The following is a 23,740-nucleotide window of genomic DNA, read 5'->3' as shown; positions in this document are numbered from 1 at the left end:
CATGAATTGATGTGCACTAAAAATAATCATAACCTGTAAATTTTTTATTCTTAAAAATTATAAACAGAATATTAAAGTTCAAAAAATCTGAAAATGTTCACAACCTTCAACCAAATACCCTCAAGACCACTCATTCACTCAAACTGTGTTGACCAACTAGACGAGTAGTTCACTAAAAAAAACTTACCAACTATGTAACACAGACATTGATACGAACACTTATACGAAGATACGTAAAATCTCTAAAATGTAGAACACGAGGATATGGATCTATATATTATATAATTATTATAAATTGACAATAAAGATTTATGTGCCCAAGTATGATCCAGAGTATTTTTGAACAGAAAGATGTTTTCATGACTGGTTCACAAAGATTTGTTTCTTATTTTTACAATCATAATAACAATTTATACAATAAAGTTTGATTTTTAAAAAATTAATGTATTTTTCTTTTTTAAAATTGTGTTAGAACTGTATTAGAATTGTCAGAAATTTAACAAATACTTTTTGAATTGGACACTTCATGAATACATGTCCTACAGGTATCGAATACCGACACGCCATTTAAGAGGAGTATCCGAGTTTCATATCTTACCAGTCACAGTTCCATAACATTATAATCTTCCAGCCAGATCAATCCAATTATATTATCACTAGTTGTTCATCCAACCATTATTTTAGTATTGAGGGACTAAAAGAACAAAAAGATTATAAGGATATTATCAACCAACAAAGGAATGAAAATAAAAAAAGGAAAACATGATGTCAACTTGAAGTCAAAAACCTCAAGTCAAGAATGTGTATTTAGAATGTCGACTCCTAAGTTATATAAAATTATTGGACAAATCAGAACACATCATAAATCATACATGATTTTAGCCTACGAAAGAGGATAAATTTAAAGAACAAAGAGCAGCAAAGATAAGTGTTAAGAGAAAGGGAGGATCCACGCGATATCAAGATAATACCTGTGAGGAAATCTAACTCCACTGTGACATTGTTAAAACGACAAGAAAAGCCGAACAAAGGCCATGAAACATAACAATAGTTATAAAGTCACCTAAAACAAAAACTTGAGTATTAAACGGGAAACAAACATTATAATTCTTCATCTTCTAAAGATCTTATACAAATAATCTATAAATCTAGAGGAAGTAATTTTGGCCAATTCTCACCAGACATGGAAAGGCAGACCATGCTGTCGTATTGTATGTATTCTGAGGTAACACCATAATATTAATTAAAACTTACAACCAATCGAGAGGGTCCCACTTACTCCCAACATTAAGGAGCCATTCACAGTCCACCCATCAAGTTCTTCTTTCCGAGGCCCAATGCATACTCAAATGCTTGTACAAAGGTACAGAGACTTTAGTCTGAGTATGAACTTGAGTGCAAATCAACAACAAAAATTATGCAGAGCCTGCGTTCTCAGACTTATCAGTCTCCATTGGTTGGCTACTTCTATCCCCAGTATTTTCGTTACTGTTGGCATTATCATCATCCCCTCGAGGGTGTTGCTGCTCATCATCCTGCGGAGATGGGGCTCCTGATCCAGTTGAAGTAGTTGGTTTGGTTGGCCTTGGTTTTGTCATAATTGGCTTGCAGAACCTATTAAAAGAATAAATAATTTTTCAATAGAAAGAAAAATGAACAATTAACACAGAAAAAATAAATATTGATAACTCTAAAAGTTCAAAAGTGACAACTAATCCTTCCCCAACTCGACTAGTTTTGAAGTACATTAAGCAATGGCACGATAATGGACTAGCAACAATGTACAAGATAAAGTGCTTTCAATCCCTATAAAAATAATTACTAAAATTAATATGATTGGATGCAATACCCGGTAGCAGAAAATTGTTATACGTAGGAATTTAAAACACAATTAAAGTTTAAGAGAATCAAAACCAATAAAAAAAGTGCAAAAATTACTAAAATCAAATGAAGTGACACACAGTGACTAAAAAATACTAAAGCCAAATGATTTCTAAATAACCCAAATACTACATGAGATTTTAAATATATACCTATCAACAATCTCAGCTTTCTTTCGTATTTCAGCTGACAAGAGTACAGGGTTGACATATTTTGGAAGTGGGTTTTGTTGTTGTTGCTTCTCCGTAAACCATTTCTCAGCTTCAACACATTCATTTATGACCTACAAGCATTAAAAAGAAATCAATTTCAAATTTATTCGCAAGCAACCATTCAAAGAAACAAGAGAGAGAAAATTTGAGAAGTCATTAACCTTCTGTTTCTCACTAATGTCAATGTGATCAAATTTGGGGTCCTTCGACTTTGCAGCTTCTCTATAACTATTTATACAGTATATGAATTGCTCAATTATACTACCCCTCTCCATGTATTCTTTGTAACGCCCTTCAATTGGATCACCTTGCTGCAATCACACATTGCTTATGTTAAAAACAAACATTATGTTTGTGCATAAATAACGTAGGATAACAATAACAGGGCCCGTAATTCCTTTTCTTTGTACAACTTTTTAGTTTGATCGAGGGATGGGAGGAAGGATTTACACAGATTTATACCTTTTTTAGTTCTTCAAGCTTAGCAATATATACACCTTTAGTTTCATCTTCACCCTCATCATAAAGCCAATCTTCCACTTCCTGGAGTTTGGCAGTAAAATCTTCTCTCTCTGAAGCAATGACGAACTCTTGGTATTTGTCATTAAGCTGAAATGTTGATGGAAAAAAACAACTTGATGATAGGCAATTTTAGTTTATATCATACCATAAGTAAGAGAAGAAAGAAGTAACACACCTTGTTTCTCATGTCATAAACATAAGCCTCAACTGCATTTTTCTTGTCCTTCGTTTCCTCCATCACACGATCTTGCAAAGCCATTTCAAACTCCTTCTCTATTGCTTTTTGGACATCCAAAGGGACCATTGCTCCATAAACTACCTCTGATATAGAAATGCTTGTTTTTTTTACCTTTTTCTTTGGAGCCTGAACCCACAACATTAACAAGTTCAGTCAACCAAAGTACAAAATATCACCAACTATATTGAACAACTCTAGTTGAGACACACAAAACCAACAAGTATAGAACATAATATTATTGTACATGTCTGATTTCTTCAGTTTTCATATTTTTGTATAGTAAAAAAAGTGGTTTCCCTATCTCTTTTACAAATCTTTATAAACATAAAGAACAAAACAAAGAAAGTGTTATTTTTTTAATTAAAAGTAAAAACAAGAAAAAAATAGAAAATGTTTTCTCAAGTCAACAAGCCCTAAGATTTATATTTAATCTGTAAAATCATGCAAGTTAAATAAAATAAAGTATGATCCAAACACGTGAATTTCCACGTTAAAACTCGACAAGTGTCATATTTGTGAAATTTTTCTGAAAACTTTGATTTCCAAATGGTTTAAACAACTTAAACTATAGCAGCACTATAGTATTACTTACCATAACACCAAAAAATAAAATAAAAAAACATAAAACGAAGAGAATAAAAAAATACAAATATTGCTAAAAAAATCGACAATGACCTAAAGAAATGAAAAGAAAACGGCGAGCACATGCCTAAATATTTTTTTTCAACATTACTTGCCTTGGTATCAGTGTTTGTTTGCGAAGGCTTATCTCCATTCTCAGGAACACCATTTTCAGCTCCCGAAGCAGTACTAACCTTTTCATCTTGCACATTTGCACTAGTGTCATTGGAGGCTGGAGGTGTAGCAACCTCAACTGGGGCTTCGTTCGGCTTAGTATTTTCCCCTGCTGCTTCTTTGGTAATCGGAACCTCAACTTCTTTTTCTTCCAGGAGCTAAACAAAACAACTAAAAGTTGTTAGATCACAAGAACAAATGCTCTTTGTTTACTTAGTACCATAAGTTCACAAGGGAGGTTATTGTAGGTGAGGGGAGAAGGACCCTAAAGCCAAAAAAACTTACCATTGCAGACTCGAGAGATACAATTCCATGAATATTCAAACGAACTTTCACTTTCACTTTTGTCCTTTCACTATTTGCAGTTTGGAATGGACCAATCTGCTTACACTCAAAGAGTCACAACACTGCCAAAAGAAATGTAACATACAAAGAAGAAAGTTGGAACTTGGCTTACAGTATATGTGCTAATCTTGGCAGGTGTTTGCAGCTCACTGACATCGCCATAATGTACATCAACAGAAAATGTTCCTGACCTGTAGAATGTTAGAGCTTTGATACTTGGGATTGGATTACCCTTGGGAAAAACAAGGGAACTCTGCTGATTTTCTGGTGCATTGTCCTGTGCATCTGGACCAGTACCTTTCCATGTAAGGGAAATCGAGAAAGGAAGGCTTTCATTGATCTTCACGTTATGAAAAGGAAAAAAAATAGCAACATCATACCACATGCAATGCTTAATATATCAACAGTTCACAGGGGACAATTGGCAAATCAATGTAAAAATCAAAATAGAAACCGATGAGTGAATTTCTAAGGGCCTAAACATTAGACATCATAGATATGTAATTAAAATAATATCATAATGCTAAAATTCATAAATCATAATTCCCAAAGATCTGTACAATTTTACAACAAGTTAAAGACAACAAACAAACAAGCTTCAAAAACCAACAATGGCACAAAGGGTCCTTCTGAATTCAAAAGAAATTGAAAATAATCCAACATAAGAAACTTTACCTGAAATTCTCGTACTTTAAACGTGGGACTAAGAATTGCACATTCCAATGCACAACCCTTGGCAACACACTCACTAGCATTCATTGTTCGCCTAGGCTCTTTCTTGAAAAACTCAGTCAATATTTTATTTACGGCAGGTACACGAGAACCTGAACCAACCACCTCAACCGTATGTACATTTTCAATGGTAAGACCTGCTTCAGCAAGTGCCCTCTCCAAAGGTCCCCTCACACGTTCCAAAATTGGAAGACTTAGTTGCTCAAACTCGTCTCGCTTCATGAAGCCCCGAACATCCTTCTCGTCCATCAAACACTCGATGTTGAGAGGTGCCTCACTATTTGCACTGAGCATCTTCTTCATCTTCTCACAGGCAGCCCTCAACCTTATGCAAGCCCTAGTATTCTGGGCAACATCAATCTTATACTCCTCCTTGAACTTAGTAGCAAAGTGATGGAACAAAACCTCGTCAAAATCCTTACCACCTAAAGACCTATCATACGAATGAGCCAACACTTTCAACTGCCCCTTCTTGAATCCAGCAATGCACACTTGCATGCTAGCATGCCCAACATCAACAAAAGCAACATTCAGTTGATCGTTTTCTGGAAGATCCGTTTTGTAAATCCCATATGCCAAGGCAGTGGCAGTCATCTCGTGAATCAATTGCAGCGGGTGCAGACCAACAATCGTGGCCGCATCCAACACCGCCCTCCTCTGCAAATCAGTAAAATAAGTCGGAATTCCAACGCAACAATCAACAACAGCCGTACCGAGATTCTTCTCTGCAATCTCCTTAAGATTCGACAACATCATGCCAAACACTTGTGTAGGTGTAAATTTCCTAGCCTCACCCAAGTACTGCACGTGAATCAACGGGTACCCATCATTCCCCTCGGTAACAAGAAACGGCAATGACTTAAGATCCCGTTGCAATTCGGGATCAGAGAATTTTCTACCAATGAGCCTCTTAAACTGTGATATTGAATTCTTAGGGTTCATCATACTGGAGGCAGCACCAGCAGAGCCAAGGAACCGCTGCTTTTCACCAAAACACACAATGGCAGGCGTTTCACGTTTCGACTCGTCATTGAGCACAACGTCAATCCCTCTCTGCCTCGCAACTGCAACAATGCAGCTCTCGTTACCGAAATCAAAACCCACCACACTCATCTTCCTCAATCAAAATTCCGCCCAAAACAGAACAAAATCAAATCTGAAAAAAAAAAATCAAAAATCTCTCGTCATTACACCATTCATCTACACATTAAACATAACAATAACAAACTAAATCAACTTGCACTAACGATAACTTGAAGAAAAATCAACATTCAAAAAACGTGGCAACGTTCCATCATGCATGAACATAAGCAGTGAAAATTGAACGATGGAATATGAATGAAAACGTAGAAATCGTAGAGTTTGTAGTTTTACCCAAAACAAAAAAAAAGGGGAAAAAATAAGAGATTTTGTGGAATTTTGGTGTTCTGATTTTAAATTTCAGTGGACCTTTTCCAATTGTTGTTAAACTCCTAAAACTAGCTTTTTACCCGCTCAACGCACGAGAACATTTTAATTAATTAATATATGTTATATATACACGTTTTTATTAAAATTAATTAAACTTAAACTAGATAATATTATAACAAAATAGTTGGATAATATAGTTATATAAACATATTTACTGTAAATAAACTCAATTAGTTTTTAAAGTACTAGTTTCTTTTATAGAATTAATGTGTATTCACATTTTTTTATATTAACAAATATATTACTTTATTATTTTTATGAATAATTAATTAAAAATAAATAAAAAAATATAATTTATTTTGTAAAAATAATATTAAAAAGTTATGTAACTGGTATTTAAACAAAAACAGAGATTATTTAATTATTTTAAAATAAACAAATATTTAAGTATTTATTTTATTAAATAAATAAATGTTTTTTATTTATTAAAAAGTATTATTTTTCAATTAAAAAATATACTAAAATAAGATACCAAATAGTATATATATATTTAATATAATTTACCATATTAAATGTTTCTCCCACGTGTCAAATAAAGGATATCAAATATTTTAAGGACTTATAATACGATTTTCTAATATTTTTGAAAGAGCATATTAAATATTACAAGAAATATTTTGAATTGTCAAAATAAAATTTTATCCATATTTGCAGATACATTAAATTTATGATAATTCAATTCTACTATATTAAATAGTATTTATTTTTTAAAATAAATTAATTACTATATTGATTAAATTTTAATATAATTAATATAATAACTAATTTATTTTAGTTACTAAAATTAGTTTTGTAATGATAATATATAATAAAAAAATATTTTAAAAAATAATGAAAGGTTAAATTAGCAATAATATCTACATATTTAAAATTGTTTACATGTTAAATATAAATTATCTGAAGGATTAATCGAACGAACATTATCAGAGATCTCGTATATATCTTTTCGGCCCTTGAAAAGGAATATATTTTTTAACGTAGTAATTTATTGTTAATAAATAAAATTTAAAATATTCTTTTTCAACTTAAATATTACAATAAAAATAAAATTTAGTTCTTATATATATAAATTACATTATATTTTAATAATAATGTAAAGACCAATTTGAAACGAAAATTAATATAAAAGATAAAAAAGTTAACAAATATTTTAGTATATTTTAAATTTATGGCTAAACTAATCCTTCTTTCAATATAATAGAAGTATAAAATTATTAATATTGCCTAATACGGTATAAAAACATTAGACAAAACTTATTTTCAAATTTTTTTAAGTTTCATGTCAATATAAAAAAAATACTTATTCTTATAAATATAAAGAAGAAAAAGAGGAAGAAACCTAGAAAGTCTGCAATGAATTTTTCTTGATTTTACTTTGGAACTTTCAAAATAGTAAAAAACTATAAAAAATCATTAAATCTTTAAAACTTAATTTTGAACCATCATTATAATACCCTGAGAATTAAATAATATTAATATAATAAACATATTTTGTAAAGATTTTCTTATTCTCCTTCAATAATTTATTCTAGTATGAAGAAATATGAATAATTTCAATAAAATTAGAATGTACCGTAAATTATTTAAGTATATAGTAAAAATTAAATATTAATATAATACGTTTATGGTGTAAAAGTCGTGTTCTCTTTCATTATTCACTTTAATAGGATGAAAAGCTTTATGCAGAAAGGGTTTCTAATTATCCTCAATTATTTAAAAATTGTTATTTTTGATATATAAATTGATTAAATACATTCTACAAAGTATGTTATACATGTATGAAAATTAAAGATAAAAAAACTCTTTTCATGTTCCAAATTAAATTTATTGTGAACATACATAATTCATTATTATATAAGACTAATTAAAATAACATTAATAACTCAATAAACACAATATATATTTATATGAATATCTCTACAGGTTAAAAATAAGCTATTCAATACAAATTTATTTCAGAATTAATACTTTTATTTTATTAAATGAATAATTAAAATCATTAATGTAATAACTTATGATACACATTCTATATAATTGACACACCCAATTAGAATATTTTCATGTTCAATCTTTATTGTAAAAGTTGGCTTATATCTAGTTTCAACATAAAACTTTGTTGAATAGAAATTTATCCCCAAATATTAAAATGATGTGAAACTAAAATAAATTTCTATGAAACATGCATTTTAAAAAGTTTATGAGTTATTACATTCGACATTAATTAATAAAATGGAAGTTTTTTTTTCATGTTTTCTTATTACGATGAGGAGTGTGAGACCTCGTGAGACGAGTGAGAAGTAATATATTGACAATTTGTATCAATCTACAATTATATTTTTTTTATAAAATTTCAGTTTTTTTAAGAAATGACAAAAATACTCTTTCTTCATATTTTTGATGGTATGAAATGACAGAAAATATTTTTTCTTCAGATCACAGATGGTATGAAATGACGAAAATACTATTTCTTCATATCACAAGTTGTACAGGGACCAGTTTGTGAAGGTATCATTTAGGCGACTCAAATTCCAAGGTGATTGCTTCCTTTGTCTTTCGCACCTCCCTTCCGATCCTAACAGTCCGAACACTCTGCGGCGGCTGGGGCTTCGCCAGAGAAATCTCCGGCGGGTGGCGCATGGTGGTGGCCACGTCCACAAAGGCGCTGAGAATGAACTTGTGCCACTTCTTCTGGTTCAGATTCATGTGACAGAACAAAAGCTCCTGCATGAAGTCCCAATCCACCTTTTCACTCTTCTTCAATCTATCACAAAAATCAACAACATTAAATCTGCACACACTCAAAGAATCGTCTCTGAGAAAACTTCACATCGATCAAATCCAAGAAACAAAGACTGAAAACTGAAATTTCACATTAAAAAATCTGAAGACTGAAAATTTGACTAAATTTTTTTTATCAACAATAAATAATATATACATATCAACCACTTCAAAGATAATTCAATCCATTTACAAATAAACAAGACAAAAAAAACACAAGACAGATCATAACAGAAAAATTATAACCCAATAAAAAACAAACTCTACCACTAAACCAAAACGAATAAATACGCAAAAGAGAATAAGACACTTTAGCATACCTCGCTTCAAGCATGCCCTCCATGGAGCGGCGGAAATCCTCGCTGGGTCTGGCGGAGTTCGCCAGGACAACCACACAATTGCTCGGAACCGCCGCTTGATCCTCCGCACTCTCAATCTCCGACATGGTCAAACTGGATCCTGCTTCGGTTGTGGTGTCTGTGAAGAGGTTCAGTGGCGACTCATCGAACCTGGTGGAAGAGTCGAATCTGATAGAGTCTAGTTTGAGAGGTTTATCTTCTTTGGGTTCTTTGGTGGTGGTTGTTTCTTCCCGATTCTCGAGGAACAGGTTCTTGAAATTCTCAATGAGGAAGCGATCAATGTCTGCTAACATGGCTTCGTCGTCCTTGGTGGTGGTGATGATGTTTTTGTTGTTGTCCATGTCGAGAGAAGGAGTCCTGGGATGCTTGCACCCTTTCAGAAATTTCTTAGAGGATAATTGATTCATCTTACGTTGGCAGGGTTTGATTTTGGAGAGGTAGTTTCTCAGGGATTTTGAGATTTTCTTTGACATTTTGATTTTGGGAGAATTTAGGATAATGTTTTTGCTCATTGGGATTTCAGGAACACAGAAGAGAAGAATGAAGAGAATAATGAAGACTGTGATTTATAAATGAATAAATCAGTGGATTTGGAAAGGACTTGGAGAAATATTTTTCATGAATTTGAGGCGTGTGTTCTTTTTTTAATTGTTGTAAAAAAAACATGGTTCTTGTTGAAACTTATGATCTTCAAATCAAATCTCATTCAAATGTAGAATTCAATTTAAGAATGGTGGTTTTTTTTTTAAATCTTGATTATGTGCCATTTTTGCCAATTTGGAAGAGTAATTGAGAGATTTTTTTCTCGATTTATATTACTTTTAAATAATATTTCATTTAATTAATTTTAAGTCACTCTTAAATTTATTTATTTTTTATTTGAGTCTCTGTAAATTTTATAAGTATTAAAAAAATTATATTTTTCCGATGAGTTTATGTTTAATTTTTCTATTAATTGCATAATTATTATTATACATTGTTATTTTTTTTACTTATATTCACGTGATAATAAATGTGAAATTTTGTAATTAATAAAAAATAATATTAAGATTAATGAAAATAATAAATGTTTTTTATTATTTTTATTGGAAACCTGTTGAATAATAAGTGATTGTCGGTGATGAATATAATTGTATTCACAAAATTAGAATTTTAACAATGGATTATTAGATGGTAATCATAAATAAATTCATTGTTATTTCTATTTTTGAACTTTAATTATAAATAAATTATTGGACTTAATTGTTATTTTTATTAGTCTTGAGTTTTAGGGGCAGTATACAGTTTGATACGAGTGTGTGTTTCGTAAATGTTTTCAATGAAGTGTTATCTTTGTGAGTGAGACGAATATGCGAAAGTTTAAATTGTTTATTTGAATCAAAACGTGAAACGGAATATGAGAAGAAGAAGTAGAGAATAAATGTAAAGTATTTCTAAAAAAATGGAAACAAGTCTTATGCAAAATATGAAAAAACAAAATTCGTGATAAATTGGAAACAAAATTCGAGAATGAAAAGTTGGATAAACTGTGAAAATATTTAAACCAAAATATTATTTTGAGATCTATATAGTAAAGAAAGAGGCTTCAAGGAGAAAGGACGAAGCTTCGCACTGGCGTTAAAGTTTTCTTTATTTTATTTTTTTGTAATTATTTCATTTGGCCTCTGTATGAAAGTCTAAACTCATTTCGATTGATTTTCTTGTAATTTCACGATGAATTATGATGTTTTATGCCATTAAAGTTTTGTTCTTCATTATCTGACTGTCCGCTAAAATTTCTACTTCTTTTTACTCTTTTTTTATTATTTACTTTATTTTTTGCTAAACAAATTCAACTCCCCTTTTACCTTGTTGTTACTTCCAACCCTTTTGATTATAGATAAGTTTTGTATATTATCGTAATATGATTTATTATTGAATTTTTTGGAAGATGACTTATATTCATCTCAGCACAATTATACTATCATCTTTTTTGTGTAAATCGATCTAGCAATGTGTTAGACGGTCTATGAATAAATCATTTTAATTTGATTGTAAACGACAATTATTAGTCATCACTACCCACATCAATGATGATTACAACGATACTTTTTTTAATCATTGTAGGTGATGACGTGAAAGCTACCGTGGATTAAAAATAATCAAATTTACAATAAACTTTAAATTTAATCAAATATAATGTTTTTACCATTTTATTACTTTCCTTATTCTATAAAATTGATCATAATTCTACACAATTTGTTTGATGTGTACCTAACTTTTGTGTTTCGAGAATGGTTTGAATGTGGACAATTGAAATGAGAGAAAAAAAAGGAAAATTTTGAATGGTGAATAGAAGAGGAAAAGGAAGATTAATAAATGACATTTGAATGCGTGCTTACTTTGAAACCCATGGTAACCATTAATTGCAATTAAATAAAAACATAAACATAGGGTTTAAACTTTAATGATTTTTCTAAGTCGGCAACAATAGAGTTAATTAATATAAATTTATATTTTAATGATCAAGAAAAATAATATTATTAGTCCCAATTGAAAAGTTAATTTTAATAAGTTTTGGCTTTTAAAATTAATCTCATTATATTTTGAAGATAAATTTTGTAGAATTTTAAATTTCAACTATTAATATTTTTAAAAAATATTTATACTATTGCTTAAAAATTTATTTTGCGGTGTTGAAGAGAGATATTAATAAATAAAATAGTTATTGATATATGAGGTTAATTGTACGATTCACAAAATTAAGTTACTTATATTAAAAATCTTAATATTTAATTTAACGTTTGTGTACCAAAGTGTTTTTAACATAATCTATTTAAGGAATAATGCGTTGTAAATTCTTTATATAAAGTCTTAAAATATTTATAAAACATTGAAACGCTTTTATATTGTATTATTGAATTAATTTATTTTGATGCATGAATAAGTGTCAACTTTGAAATTACCTAAATACAAATGTCCCATTTATTTAAAATATTCTGTATAAAACTATTGAATTAATATTAAAATATTTAATGTTGAATGATTAAATTTTAATATATACAGAGATGTTGAATAATTTAATATAAAAGTACACGTTTTTTAATTTGTTTTTGGAAAATTTCATATTTTAAACTGTAAATGAGCGTTGACTATACAGTTTTTAATTGCAAATGTGTAACTTATCTATAAAATTTAGCCTTTTTTAAGGTAATATCAAAATGTTTAACATTTGTATTTGTATTATTAAAATGTATTTTATCTTATTTTTAGAAAATACTTACTTAATTGTAGTTTGATTATATTATTATTAAATAGAAACTAATTTTAAAAAATTATTTTATTATTATAATTAAATTATATATTATTTTATAAACTAAAAATTATTGATATTTAAAGTAATTTTTATTATTGATAAAAATTTATAAATTAAATTAAAGTTTGAAATACCACCTACTTTATATTTTAAAATAATATTTAAAATCTTAATAATTAATTAAATAATTAAATATTAATTTATAAATTAATTTATAAATTTTTATTAATAAAAAATATTTTACACATTAATAATTTTTTTTATTTATAAAATTATATATAATTTATTCAATATAATAATTAATTAATTTTTATTTAAAATTAATTTTTATTTAATACGTTTTTTTATATCATCATATTAATTGAATATTGTTTTACCAAGACCACGTCTTCTAACAGTTGATTACAAACTAATTAATTATTAATAACATCGTAAAAGAAAGAGAGTTACATTGGTCAATGGTCTAACAATTACTTGTCAAACTTTTTAATTGCTTCTTGATTTCAACAACATATGGTTTTTGTAATTTTCACTAATCAACCAGTCAAACCCAATTTACATAGTCAACTACAAGTTAAGAAATTAATAATTTGACTATTTTTAACATGTAAGTTTTTTTAAAAACCTTTTAAAAAATAAAAGATAAATATTATATAACACCTCTAAAATACTATCAACTCTACTATAACTTATAACTTAATAGAGGTTTGTACCAAATATTCAATAGTTCAAATAAACTATAATCACAACTTAATACTAAAAAATATATATTTACTTATATCTTTCGAAAGACATATATTAAGTAAGTCCTATTAGAAATAAACATGTTTTTTTAATAATACTTTAAAACCATGGGCACATGGTAAGTTGAAAACATCCAAAATTCAGAACTCATGATGTTTCAAATGTGCAATAAACTCTCATTTAACTTCTCACTATTAAAATCGAGATCGAGACAGAATGACTAAAATTCTTTGAAAAATACCTAATCTTTATCATAGTTTATTAAGAAAAACTATGAAATTTAAGATCCAAGAGTCAGTTACATGGAGACAAGTTATTAACACCTTACCACTTTCGCTCTAATACCTTTAATTTAATGTGCAAAATAAACATGACTTTTAAAATGTTGGTTCTTCCTCCAAAAATTAAACAAGATGCGTGTGAAAAATACTTTTATTTTTTAGAAACAACAAAAATATCTTTAAAATTATTTATCTGGACCCAACAAGAATTGTCCTTACTCATACATATTTCTATTGCCAGCGGAGAATAAGGTACATAGTTTTTTAAAAGTAGTGCAAATGACATAATTATATTAAAAAAAAATTTGTGAAATTTCAATAAATTGAAAATTGAAAATGCATGTGACCATACCATATTCTAAATAATTTAATTAATTAATTTAATAAAATATTTTAAAATAATAAATAAAATATAAAATGAGGAGAGTGGTCATCCACATATTTTTAAATTTATAAATATATTGATTAGTGTCTACTTCAACACTTTTAAAACAACATGGTGGCTTTTCTTTTCAACAAAATCCTTCTTTTTATGCTGAATTAAACTTAAAGTTCACATCTTAAATGATATAAGAGTTATTTAAAATTTATTATTGACTTAACTTCATTAGTTGAATAGAGACTAATATAAAATAAGTACTAGCTAAAATCTTGCTACTAGTTAAATACCAATTTAAAAATTATTTTATAAATTTTTATTAACAATTATATTTTTGTCAAAAATAAATAAATTTTAACAAGATCTTAAAATATGTGACAACTAATTACAATTATGATTACAAACAATATATGAGTGACAACTAATTTGCACTATTATCTTATATATGTGACAATATATTTATTGTTGTTGTTATTACATATAATAAATAGTGATAATTATTTTTTGTTACAATATAGTTTAATTTTAATGATATTTAAAATATTATCATAAGTAGATCAATAACAAAGTATTAGTGACAATTTCATTTATGTTTGTCATGATCTTTTTATAACTTTTAGTTATAAATATTTATATCACTAAAATAAATTTATTGTAAAATCATATATGACTTATGTCTAGTTATAAAAGGTATCAGTCTTGTTTTTGTATACACTTGACTTTCTTTATGTTTCCGCCTTACTACCAAACTTCCACCATGTTATTACTAATACAAAAGAGTTATACACTTTATTCCATGTAGATTTTCATAAGGTGTTATGTTAATACTAACATAGTAATTGTTGTAGTAGACGAACTTTCACTAGTGCAAATGAGACTTTTTATGACGGTTCTACAAGACTTTTTATGATGGTTCTTATGGGGATATAGATTAAGGCGATATAGAAAGTTTGTACTTTTTATGTCGGTTAAAAAACTGTCATAGTATGTTGAACTTATTATGACCACTATATATAAATTGTCATAAAATGTGTTAAATATCTGTCATAATATGTTCAAAAGGAAGTTTCTATGACAAATATTTCTAGGACAGTCATAAAAAATATGACTTACTATGATGGTTTTCATTAGAACTGTCATAGTAAGTGATTTTCTATGACATATATTTCTATCACCTGTCATAGTAAATCAGACTTTTTATGTCATACATTACAATAACCGTCATAGTAAGTTTCTTTTTTTATAAAAAAAAATATTTGTTTTTTAAATTTTTTTTCCATTCATTAATAACAATCATCTACATTACAATTTTCAAACAAACTCATTCATTTATAATTCAATAAACTCATTCATTTATAATTCAATGGTATCCAATAGATATTGTAAAAAAAAGAAAAAATTAAACAAAGTAATGAATTTTACATCTTATAAAAAAATACTTAAAAAAATAAAGGCCACTGCATTCTAATATCTTCTATATTTTTATCATTGAATGGAGCTTGAATGAAGATGGATAATTGAATAACTAAAAAAAATTGACTTAATCAATAAAAAATAAAACTCACAATTAAATAATTAAAATATTTGAGTAAATATTTTAGTATGTCTCTCCATGAGTCAGTAATAAAATGATTGTGTAAATGTGCTTTATTTCTTTAAAATTTAACTTACTAAGGATGTACTAGCACTGCAGTAGTAACACATGTTACAAACATAAACTACAAAACATTTTCAGCACTTTTGTTCTTATTATTACTCCCACTTTTTTAACCCCTCCCCACTTCTATGAGAATTAATTAATTATTAATTAGTATATGTCCCTGTTGTGTGAGTAGGTTCCCTTTATTGCTTGATACCAGATATAACATTCACGTAGTATAGTACTTTGAACATTTGTTAATAAAAAAATTTATATGCATGTTATTTTAAGTTTTGACTAAAAAATATTATGGTTGTTTAATTGTTAATATCAGAGATTATAAAAGTTCCACTAAATAATAATAGTGCAAGAATGTCAATTATTCACCATCATGGTATAATAGTAATAAGAAACAATCATTCATGAAATAATAATGTATGCATGGTTATTTCTGATATGTTATTTGCTCCAAGCTTTATCTTTGTGCCTTGTACTTGCTGAACTCTAATATCTAAAATGAGGAAGTGGATTGTGGAAAAAAAGTAGTAATTAATTAATTGGGAAAGAAGTTATAGTCCTTAGAGACACAGAGGAAAAGAAAAAAAAGAAAAAAAGAGAGAAAAGGTAAGGAGAAAGGCATGAAGAAAAGAGGTACACCACTAGGTACTAGCAACTCAAAAACAAAAAATGAACAGGACCAAAGCTGGGGTTGGGTCTGAAAAGGAGTGGGAGGTTTTGTTCCTCTTTAAGCCATTCTTTCTCTCTAATTATTAATGAAAAAGACAAATGTATTATCTAATCATTTATCTATAAGTTTTCCAAATCCAGTTTATGCTTAAGTTAAATGTCATACTGATATAATTTTATACTTATTTTCATCTAATAAACCTTCCATTTGTATTTAATTGTTTATATTGTCTCGTTAACTGTAGTTCTTCTTTAGTTTGATTTATATTTCATTAGATTATATCATTAGATTGCAAATGTGTGGATCATTCAAGACATACGTTTGATATACTTTGCACTCCCACTTTTATTGCAGTATTGTTTCATTTGCCATCTGGTTACACTTAATACAAGTTTACAGGCAGAATGTATAAACTTAAAGTGTATTGACATTCTAGTTTAGTAAAAGAATTTCAGTATTTTACACTTAATATCACCAATATATGTGACACACCTTTTAATATTTTACGTTCCACTCTTGGAGTGAAAAGAGAAATTTCACCTGTTTCAAAAAGTCAGAAGAACTTCAATTAGAGAGATAAGTATAAGCTGGAAAAGTGATAGGAATACCCAAATATAGGATGAAACTTTGAGTCAAAAAGTTCTCATAAAAGATCTTTATATTCTAATTAATTCTTACAAACTCTCAATATATAGTAGTTAACAAGATACAAGTAATATTCGATGCTTCCTAATGGTCTCAAAACCTGTTGAAGTTAAAAAATAAACAAAAATTGAGAAAATCTTGTTTACTAATATTTATAAATTATAAGACCTTTTCTGTTTTATATAGCTGAAAAGTATAACTCTTCCTTCTTCCTGGCAGCTTGTGCTTCTACTATCTTATGATTTGCTCCAAACATTAACATGCTATCCTCATTTCTTTTGTACCTGTATCCCACTACAAAAAAAAATATGCAAAGAGAACCAATAAAAGTGATTAATATGACAGATAATAAAATTACTCAACGCAACATTCTCTTTATGTATTTATTACCCTGTTTTTTTTTTCTAACCAATACTCAACATTTGAGTATAACATTCCAATATCACAGAAATGTAGTAAGTCATTCATATTGAAAACTTCAAGAATATTGTAAGAACATGGATAAGAGTCCTCTAAAAGTTATTTCTCATCGGCACTGTAAACACTTTGTCTCAGAATTTGAGTCTTCTGATGGAATCCAAGATGCAGCTGGATCAAAGACAAAACTTGAATTTGAATTATTAGGTGTAACAAGAGAACTTTGCAATTGTATATGTATCATAAACTACCACCAAACAGATGTTAGAAACCAAATTATTAGTTCAAATTTGAAATCACAAATGATTCTTAACATTCACCTTAATATCCTCTTCTAGCTTCAAAATAGTCTCTGCTAAAAAACTTATCACAAACAAAAATTGAAAATCATGAGCACAAGAATACACTCTATTATTATATGCTCCATTTAAAATCTTAAAATAAAAATAAAAAGTGATTAACTGTAAGCCCGAAGGAGATCGTTTCAATGAAAATAGAACTCTAATGATTTGCAATTAAATAATGATTGATCTAAAATAAAATAAATACAGCAAAAGTGTGCAAGAAGAGATGACAATGATGACAAATGGATGATGCAAAGGTAGAAGAGAAAAACGTATATGTTGTGTGGAAGGAACAAACATAAACAATACTGGAATCAAATGAGAGCGGGCTCACCAAAATCATCGAGGCCAATTTCGGAAGTTGTTTGCCTGCTAACCGGTGGACGGAGGAGCTGGTCGTTCTCGGCATCGACTTCTTCAGCAGTCATCGCCACCAATAGACAACTCCGTGGAAAAACTATTGCAGTCACGCTCATAGTGAGCGCTACGAGATATCATCTACGACCACACCGGCAATGAGATTTACTTGTCGTTAGATCGAGGAGATTTCGACTCCAGATCCAAGCAATGCAGGCTTTTGGAATCAATTGTGGTTCTCTTCCCCACCGAGAAACGATTTGTTGCATCCTCCGCTGCATTCACGCCTCCAATGTCACAAGTACGACCGCAATTACCAGACAAAGCACAACCACAAAGGAGTGAGCACAACAACGAAGAATGACGAGAACTCGAAAGTGAAGTCGCGCCACATTAGGGTTTAAAGAAAAGAGTTTGTTGCTGAAGAGAGGAGAAGAAGTCTGAAGCTGAAGGAGAAGGAGAGAATGTAAATATTCCAAAACGTAAAAAAAAAAAAAAAAATTACTATGTCAGATAAAATTAAACATGACATGGTAACTAATGTACTGTAACGGTTAATCAGACAACCAACATAATAAATTAGATATTTATTACAAAAATGCCACTGTATTACTTATTATGACAGGTATACTATACCCGTCATAATAAGCTGTCATTGATTCCTGTTTTTTACTAGTGTTTGTCAGAGATAAACCTCGTCTCAACTTTTCAGATGATTCAAAAGACAATGTTAAAACACATGTCTATCAAAGATAACACTTCATCTCAACTTAATTTTTCAAATGATAGAACACATGTCATGGAGTCTTACAATCTCTTTAATGAAAATTTGGGTCTATTTTATCCATATAAGTCCTTATCTTAATAAGTAAAAACTGAATATGTTTCTTAATTTGTCTACTATCACTCATATAACACTATACATATTATTAATTCTGACAAATGAGTAACAAAATTCATAATAATGTTATTCCACCTCTACTTTAGTATCTCCAAATATTCCACCAAATTTATATAGCAATATTCCAATTATTGCTATATATCCCTCTTTATATTTTATTGCTGGATTTAAAAAAAAAATCAATGAATAATCTTAGGATGAAAACTAAAGTTACTCAAATGACCTTATAGATTTATCATTTCATAAGAACACACAATTTCTTTCTTAAACCTCAAAATTATTTTTTGAAACCAAAATCTTTAACCTGGTCGGTATATATTCAATGATATATGTTTTTTTCTAAAAAATTTATTTATTATGAATCTGATTGTTCGAATTCTTGAAGTTATATATTATATATTAATTTTTTATTTTTTTAATTCACGTTTGAATTAAAAGAGCCATTGATGAAAAAATTGAAATTGTTGTGAAGAATATTGTTTGAAAGAAAATTATCAATTTTCTTTTTTAAAACTGAAAAAACCCAAAACTGAACACTGGTTTGGATATTAAAAAGTGAAATGTGTTATTTATTACCAATTAATAAAAAACGATCACTTTACTACTACTAAATAATAATAACATTATTCCACATTTTTTTATCAAGAAAAATAATTAGTATTTTATATATAACATAACATTGCAAATAAACATTGCGGTGAAAATAATTACAATGAGTACGTGGCTATTTGTTTGAGAAAAGGCCTTGTCAAACGCCGTCGTTTCCGGGAACTGATCCTGCAAAACGCTGAACATTCTCTTAACGGTAATACCAGAAACACAATTTCAGAAGCGCGGGGAGAGAGAAAGAAGAGAGAGAAAGAGAATGGCGAGCAACGATGGAGAGAGGGAAGGAAGAAGAAGGAGAATTTCAGACAGAGGTTCCGATCGCATGGCCCTAATAACGGGTCGAATCAACGCGCTTCCTCCGACGCCACCGTCTTCCACCAACTCCCCAACGCACCGCGGCGTTCCTCGCCACGCGACGTCCATGTCCGTCGCCGGTTTCGATTCCCACTCAGAAGAAGATGATGTCCCCTCTCGCCACCAGCGTCCTCAATCATTGTCAGCATTCGAAGATTACAACGAAAATCTCTCTGGTTCGTCTTGCAATCCTATCCCATCTTTCTCTCTTTTTTTTTTTTATAATTTTGTTGATTTATCTGTGAAGATCGGACACGCCTCTTAAATGGTGTACCATGTCGGACACATATCAGATATCGATACTCATAAGACGTTCATATGAGACATTCGTAAGATACGTATTGATGAAGAGTCAATTCAAAAAATATTTTGTAAATAACACGGTTCTAACACAATTTTTAAAAAGATAAATGCATTAATTTTAATTTGTGCATATAAATCGACACTAGTAAGACGTATTAGTAGAGTGTCTAACTCAAAAAGTATTTATTGAATTTCTAATAATTATAGTATAATACTAACATAATTTTAAATGCGAGAAATATATTAATTTTTTGTACATATAAATTTTTATAGTATAATAGTAACATAATTTTAAATGCGAGAAATATATTAATTGAAATGTGGTACATATTTCATTGGAACTGTTTATTTTATAAAGGGTGTTGTAAACTTTTTGAAAATTTTCACTTTATGCAAAGGGTGTTTGATGAAAATGTAAATTTCCATTTCATTGAGAATGCTTCACTGTTATGCTTGATTGGAAGTTACACAACATTTCTAGGAGATTCCATTATTTATTGTTATTTAAATTTAATTAGGGTGCACAGACAATGCATTTTCATTCAAATATATTTTAATTTTGTAATAATTACTTAAAAAATAATATATAAGATCATTTTTTATTGAGTGAATGTTAAGTTTTCCATTTCAGATCCATGTTCATTACAAAATCATGTTAAAGACACCACAAAAGCAATTATTTGTTTCCATAGAAAAATGAAGGTCCTCACTCCTTGGTCATGAAGAGGGTGTTACCTAGACAATTGTAAATCTACATTTATGGAATTGTAAAACATGTCGGAGAATCTATTTTGACCATGATAATAACAGAAACCTTCCTCGTGAAGTGGTTTTAAGTTTTGGCACTATTTTCTTCAAGGAATCCAACTCTGCAACTCAGTAACTTGTGAGTTGCAATATTGTTTATCTGTGGTCATTTTAGCATAACCAATTCACATCACAGAAAATATAAGTTTTAACACTGACATTTCGTAGCAGTTATTTTGTGAAAAATTTATGGTGAAACCTATGAGATTCCGACACGTCTCTTAAATGGTGTGTTTGTGTTGGACACTGAATACTTATACAACACTTGTAAAACATGTATCAGTGAAGTATCTAATTCAAAAACTATTTATTGGATTTCTGACAATTGTAATACGATTCTAACATAATTTAAAAAAAAAATACTTTATTTTTTTCAAAAACTCAAACTTATTTTATAAATTTTTATTATGACTATAAAAATAAGTAACAAATCCTTTGAACCAATCACGAGAAATGTATTGGACAGGAGGTTCCCGACAAGAACAAGAAACATCTTCCTGCTATAAAAAAATTGAAACATACTTAAACATATAAATCTTTATTGTCAATTTATATAATTCATAATTATACAATATATAATATCCGTATTTTATATTTTAGAAATTATACATATCTCTGTCCATGTCTTATCTATGTCAGTGTCCATGTTGTACGAGTGTCTGTATCAGTGACCATGTTGTATCAATGTCTTTATATCATGTTGTATCAGTGACCATGTTGTATCAGTGTCTGTGTTAGTGTAAAAGGAATCGATACTCTGCTTATTAATTGAATTTGTTGGGATTTTCAGGAGGTGCTGAAGATAAACGCAGAGCTGCATTTTCTTCAAGGCTAAAACATCAGGCAGGATTTAGGTATTCACACTTGGAACATATGGATTTTGAAAATGAAAAGGAAGCTGGCAAAGAGGACTCTGATCCTATTACAGAACCAAACAACCAAGTTTCAGATGATGGTGCCAAAATGCAACCATCTCCTGATGCCAAAGTGCAATCATCCCCTGATGCCAAAATGCAACCATCCCCTGTGCCATCAAAACCTAAAAGTCCAGCACAAAACACAGAAGTAAAGCAACCACCTCCCAGGAAAAAGGCTACATTTTTCTCTTCAAGGGAACTGAATCACTGCATTTTAGCTTCTGAATCCACACGTGCTCTCAGTTCTCTGATAATTGCAGTGGTGGTAGTTTTCTATTACTTGATTTCAAAGAGTGTTTTGGCCTCAAGGCCTCTTTACATCCTTCTGTTAACTGATGTTACAATTGTGTTTGCTCGCCTGCATTGTGGAAAGGCCATTGTTGTGGAAGAAAATGAGGGAGAAAAAGGCAAAACTCCTGGAGATGGACACAGTTGGGGAGATGCTGTGAAGCTTTTGGAGAGGGGTTTGGTGGCTTACCAGGCACTCAGAGGTGCTTTCATAGATTGCAGTATTTATCTAGTGGTTGTTGTATGTGCAACCTCCATCGTGTAACTTCTTTTTATAAAAGTTTTCATGTTAAGTATTATTATACAACTTGACATCTTAATTACGCTGACATTTGAAAATGCCTTCCTGCTTCACTTCGAGTACTACAACTATCTGCTTCCAAATAATTTTGTTGTAAAATCTTGTTTCATTTTCTCCCTTTGAGGACTATCAGTTAATTTGAATTCGTAGTCAAGTTAAGCATATTATCTTTCTGTCAAATCTTTTGTTGAACCCATTATATATATTCTGCAGACCTTAGCATGTTAGATACATTTTATGAATGTTTCAGAGATCCAAAGACTTGTCTAATTTGATGCTCGAATGATGCAGCCACACAGTATAATTGAAGCCTACCATGAAAATCATTTACAGAGAGATTGTTTGAAATTTGAACACTTGCAATGGTGTTTTGGAACCTGCACACTACAGCATGCACATATATTATGCTCACATAAAGAGTATACAACTTTAAAAGTTGTCAAAACATCATTTTTCTAGTATGTTAAAACAAAAATGGATTTTGGACGAAACCATTTTTTTGGAAAATTACTAATATGGGGTAAAAGAAGTTTTTTTTAAATGAGTAACTCATATAACATGAAAGAGAAATTTAGAGTGAAAATTATTGTTGGAGATCTCACGTCGACTAGAGATTATGGGTTGAAAAATAAGTACAAACCTCAATCTCATGAGTCGATTTTATGGGTTGAATTAAACTTAAAGTTCACTTCGTAATATGACATCAGAGTCATTTTGAGTCTATGTTGAGTTAACTTAAAGTACGACTTAGACGTTAAACTCTTTCAATCTAAATTCGTATTCATGAACTGCTAGATGTGCACTGTATTTTTGTAAGATTTATCTCATTTCATACTTGTTTTTTACTCAAATTCATATTTTTTTAAAAAAAATACACTAGTTTGGTAAAATAAAAAACACACAAAACAGTTAACTCGGATGACAGCTTTATAAGTAAAAATAATAATACCATGTGAAGTTAGTTTTTTCTAACTACAAACCGTAATATATAATTAATATACTGATTTTATAATATCTTTTTAAAACTTATATCAAGAATTGTTTTTTATTAGTTGAAAGAGAAAAAAAAAATTATGTTGTACTAAACTTTAACTTTATTTGATGGTAACTTTGAATATGGCACAGATCATGACTTGCTT

General features: G+C 29.3%; 3 protein-coding genes across 4 annotated transcripts; 1 reads left to right on the top strand and 2 right to left on the bottom strand.

Annotated features, from left to right (window-relative positions):
* Positions 1-959: 959 nt before the first annotated feature.
* Positions 960-6,185, bottom strand: LOC137818325 (heat shock 70 kDa protein 14). Of its 2 annotated transcripts, none has more exons than XM_068621674.2 (10): positions 6,100-6,185; positions 4,669-5,881; positions 4,106-4,333; positions 3,934-4,029; positions 3,591-3,806; positions 2,791-2,979; positions 2,556-2,702; positions 2,255-2,404; positions 2,034-2,164; positions 960-1,614 (listed from the first exon to the last, which is right to left on the bottom strand). In XM_068621674.2, the coding sequence occupies exons 2-10, from the start codon at positions 5,836-5,838 to the stop codon at positions 1,416-1,418; spliced, it is 2,526 nt and encodes an 841-aa protein (XP_068477775.2). In that variant the 5' UTR covers positions 5,839-5,881; positions 6,100-6,185; the 3' UTR covers positions 960-1,415. The 2 variants fall into 2 exon arrangements, with proteins under 2 accessions (XP_068477775.2, XP_068477774.2); XM_068621673.2 differs by having other exon boundaries at positions 5,973-6,171.
* A 2,398-nt stretch (positions 6,186-8,583) lies between these two features.
* On the bottom strand, positions 8,584-9,891 carry LOC137818784 (transcription repressor OFP14). Its single transcript, XM_068622393.2, has 2 exons — positions 9,294-9,891; positions 8,584-8,956 (listed from the first exon to the last, which is right to left on the bottom strand). The coding sequence occupies exons 1-2, from the start codon at positions 9,842-9,844 to the stop codon at positions 8,704-8,706; spliced, it is 804 nt and encodes a 267-aa protein (XP_068478494.2). The 5' UTR covers positions 9,845-9,891; the 3' UTR covers positions 8,584-8,703.
* Positions 9,892-19,841: 9,950 nt separating this feature from the next.
* On the top strand, positions 19,842-22,759 carry LOC137818175 (uncharacterized). The gene is made up of 2 exons (XM_068621437.2): positions 19,842-20,161; positions 21,886-22,759. The coding sequence occupies exons 1-2, from the start codon at positions 19,888-19,890 to the stop codon at positions 22,563-22,565; spliced, it is 954 nt and encodes a 317-aa protein (XP_068477538.1). The 5' UTR covers positions 19,842-19,887; the 3' UTR covers positions 22,566-22,759.
* The last annotated feature ends 981 nt before the right edge of the window (positions 22,760-23,740 follow it).

Source organism: Phaseolus vulgaris, chromosome 10, assembly GCF_051622355.1.
Source record: "Phaseolus vulgaris cultivar YP4 chromosome 10, ASM5162235v1, whole genome shotgun sequence".
Taxonomy (NCBI): Eukaryota; Viridiplantae; Streptophyta; class Magnoliopsida; order Fabales; family Fabaceae; genus Phaseolus; species Phaseolus vulgaris.
Note: the sequence above shows the minus strand (reverse complement) of the source record. Positions and strands in the feature narration are given on the sequence as shown.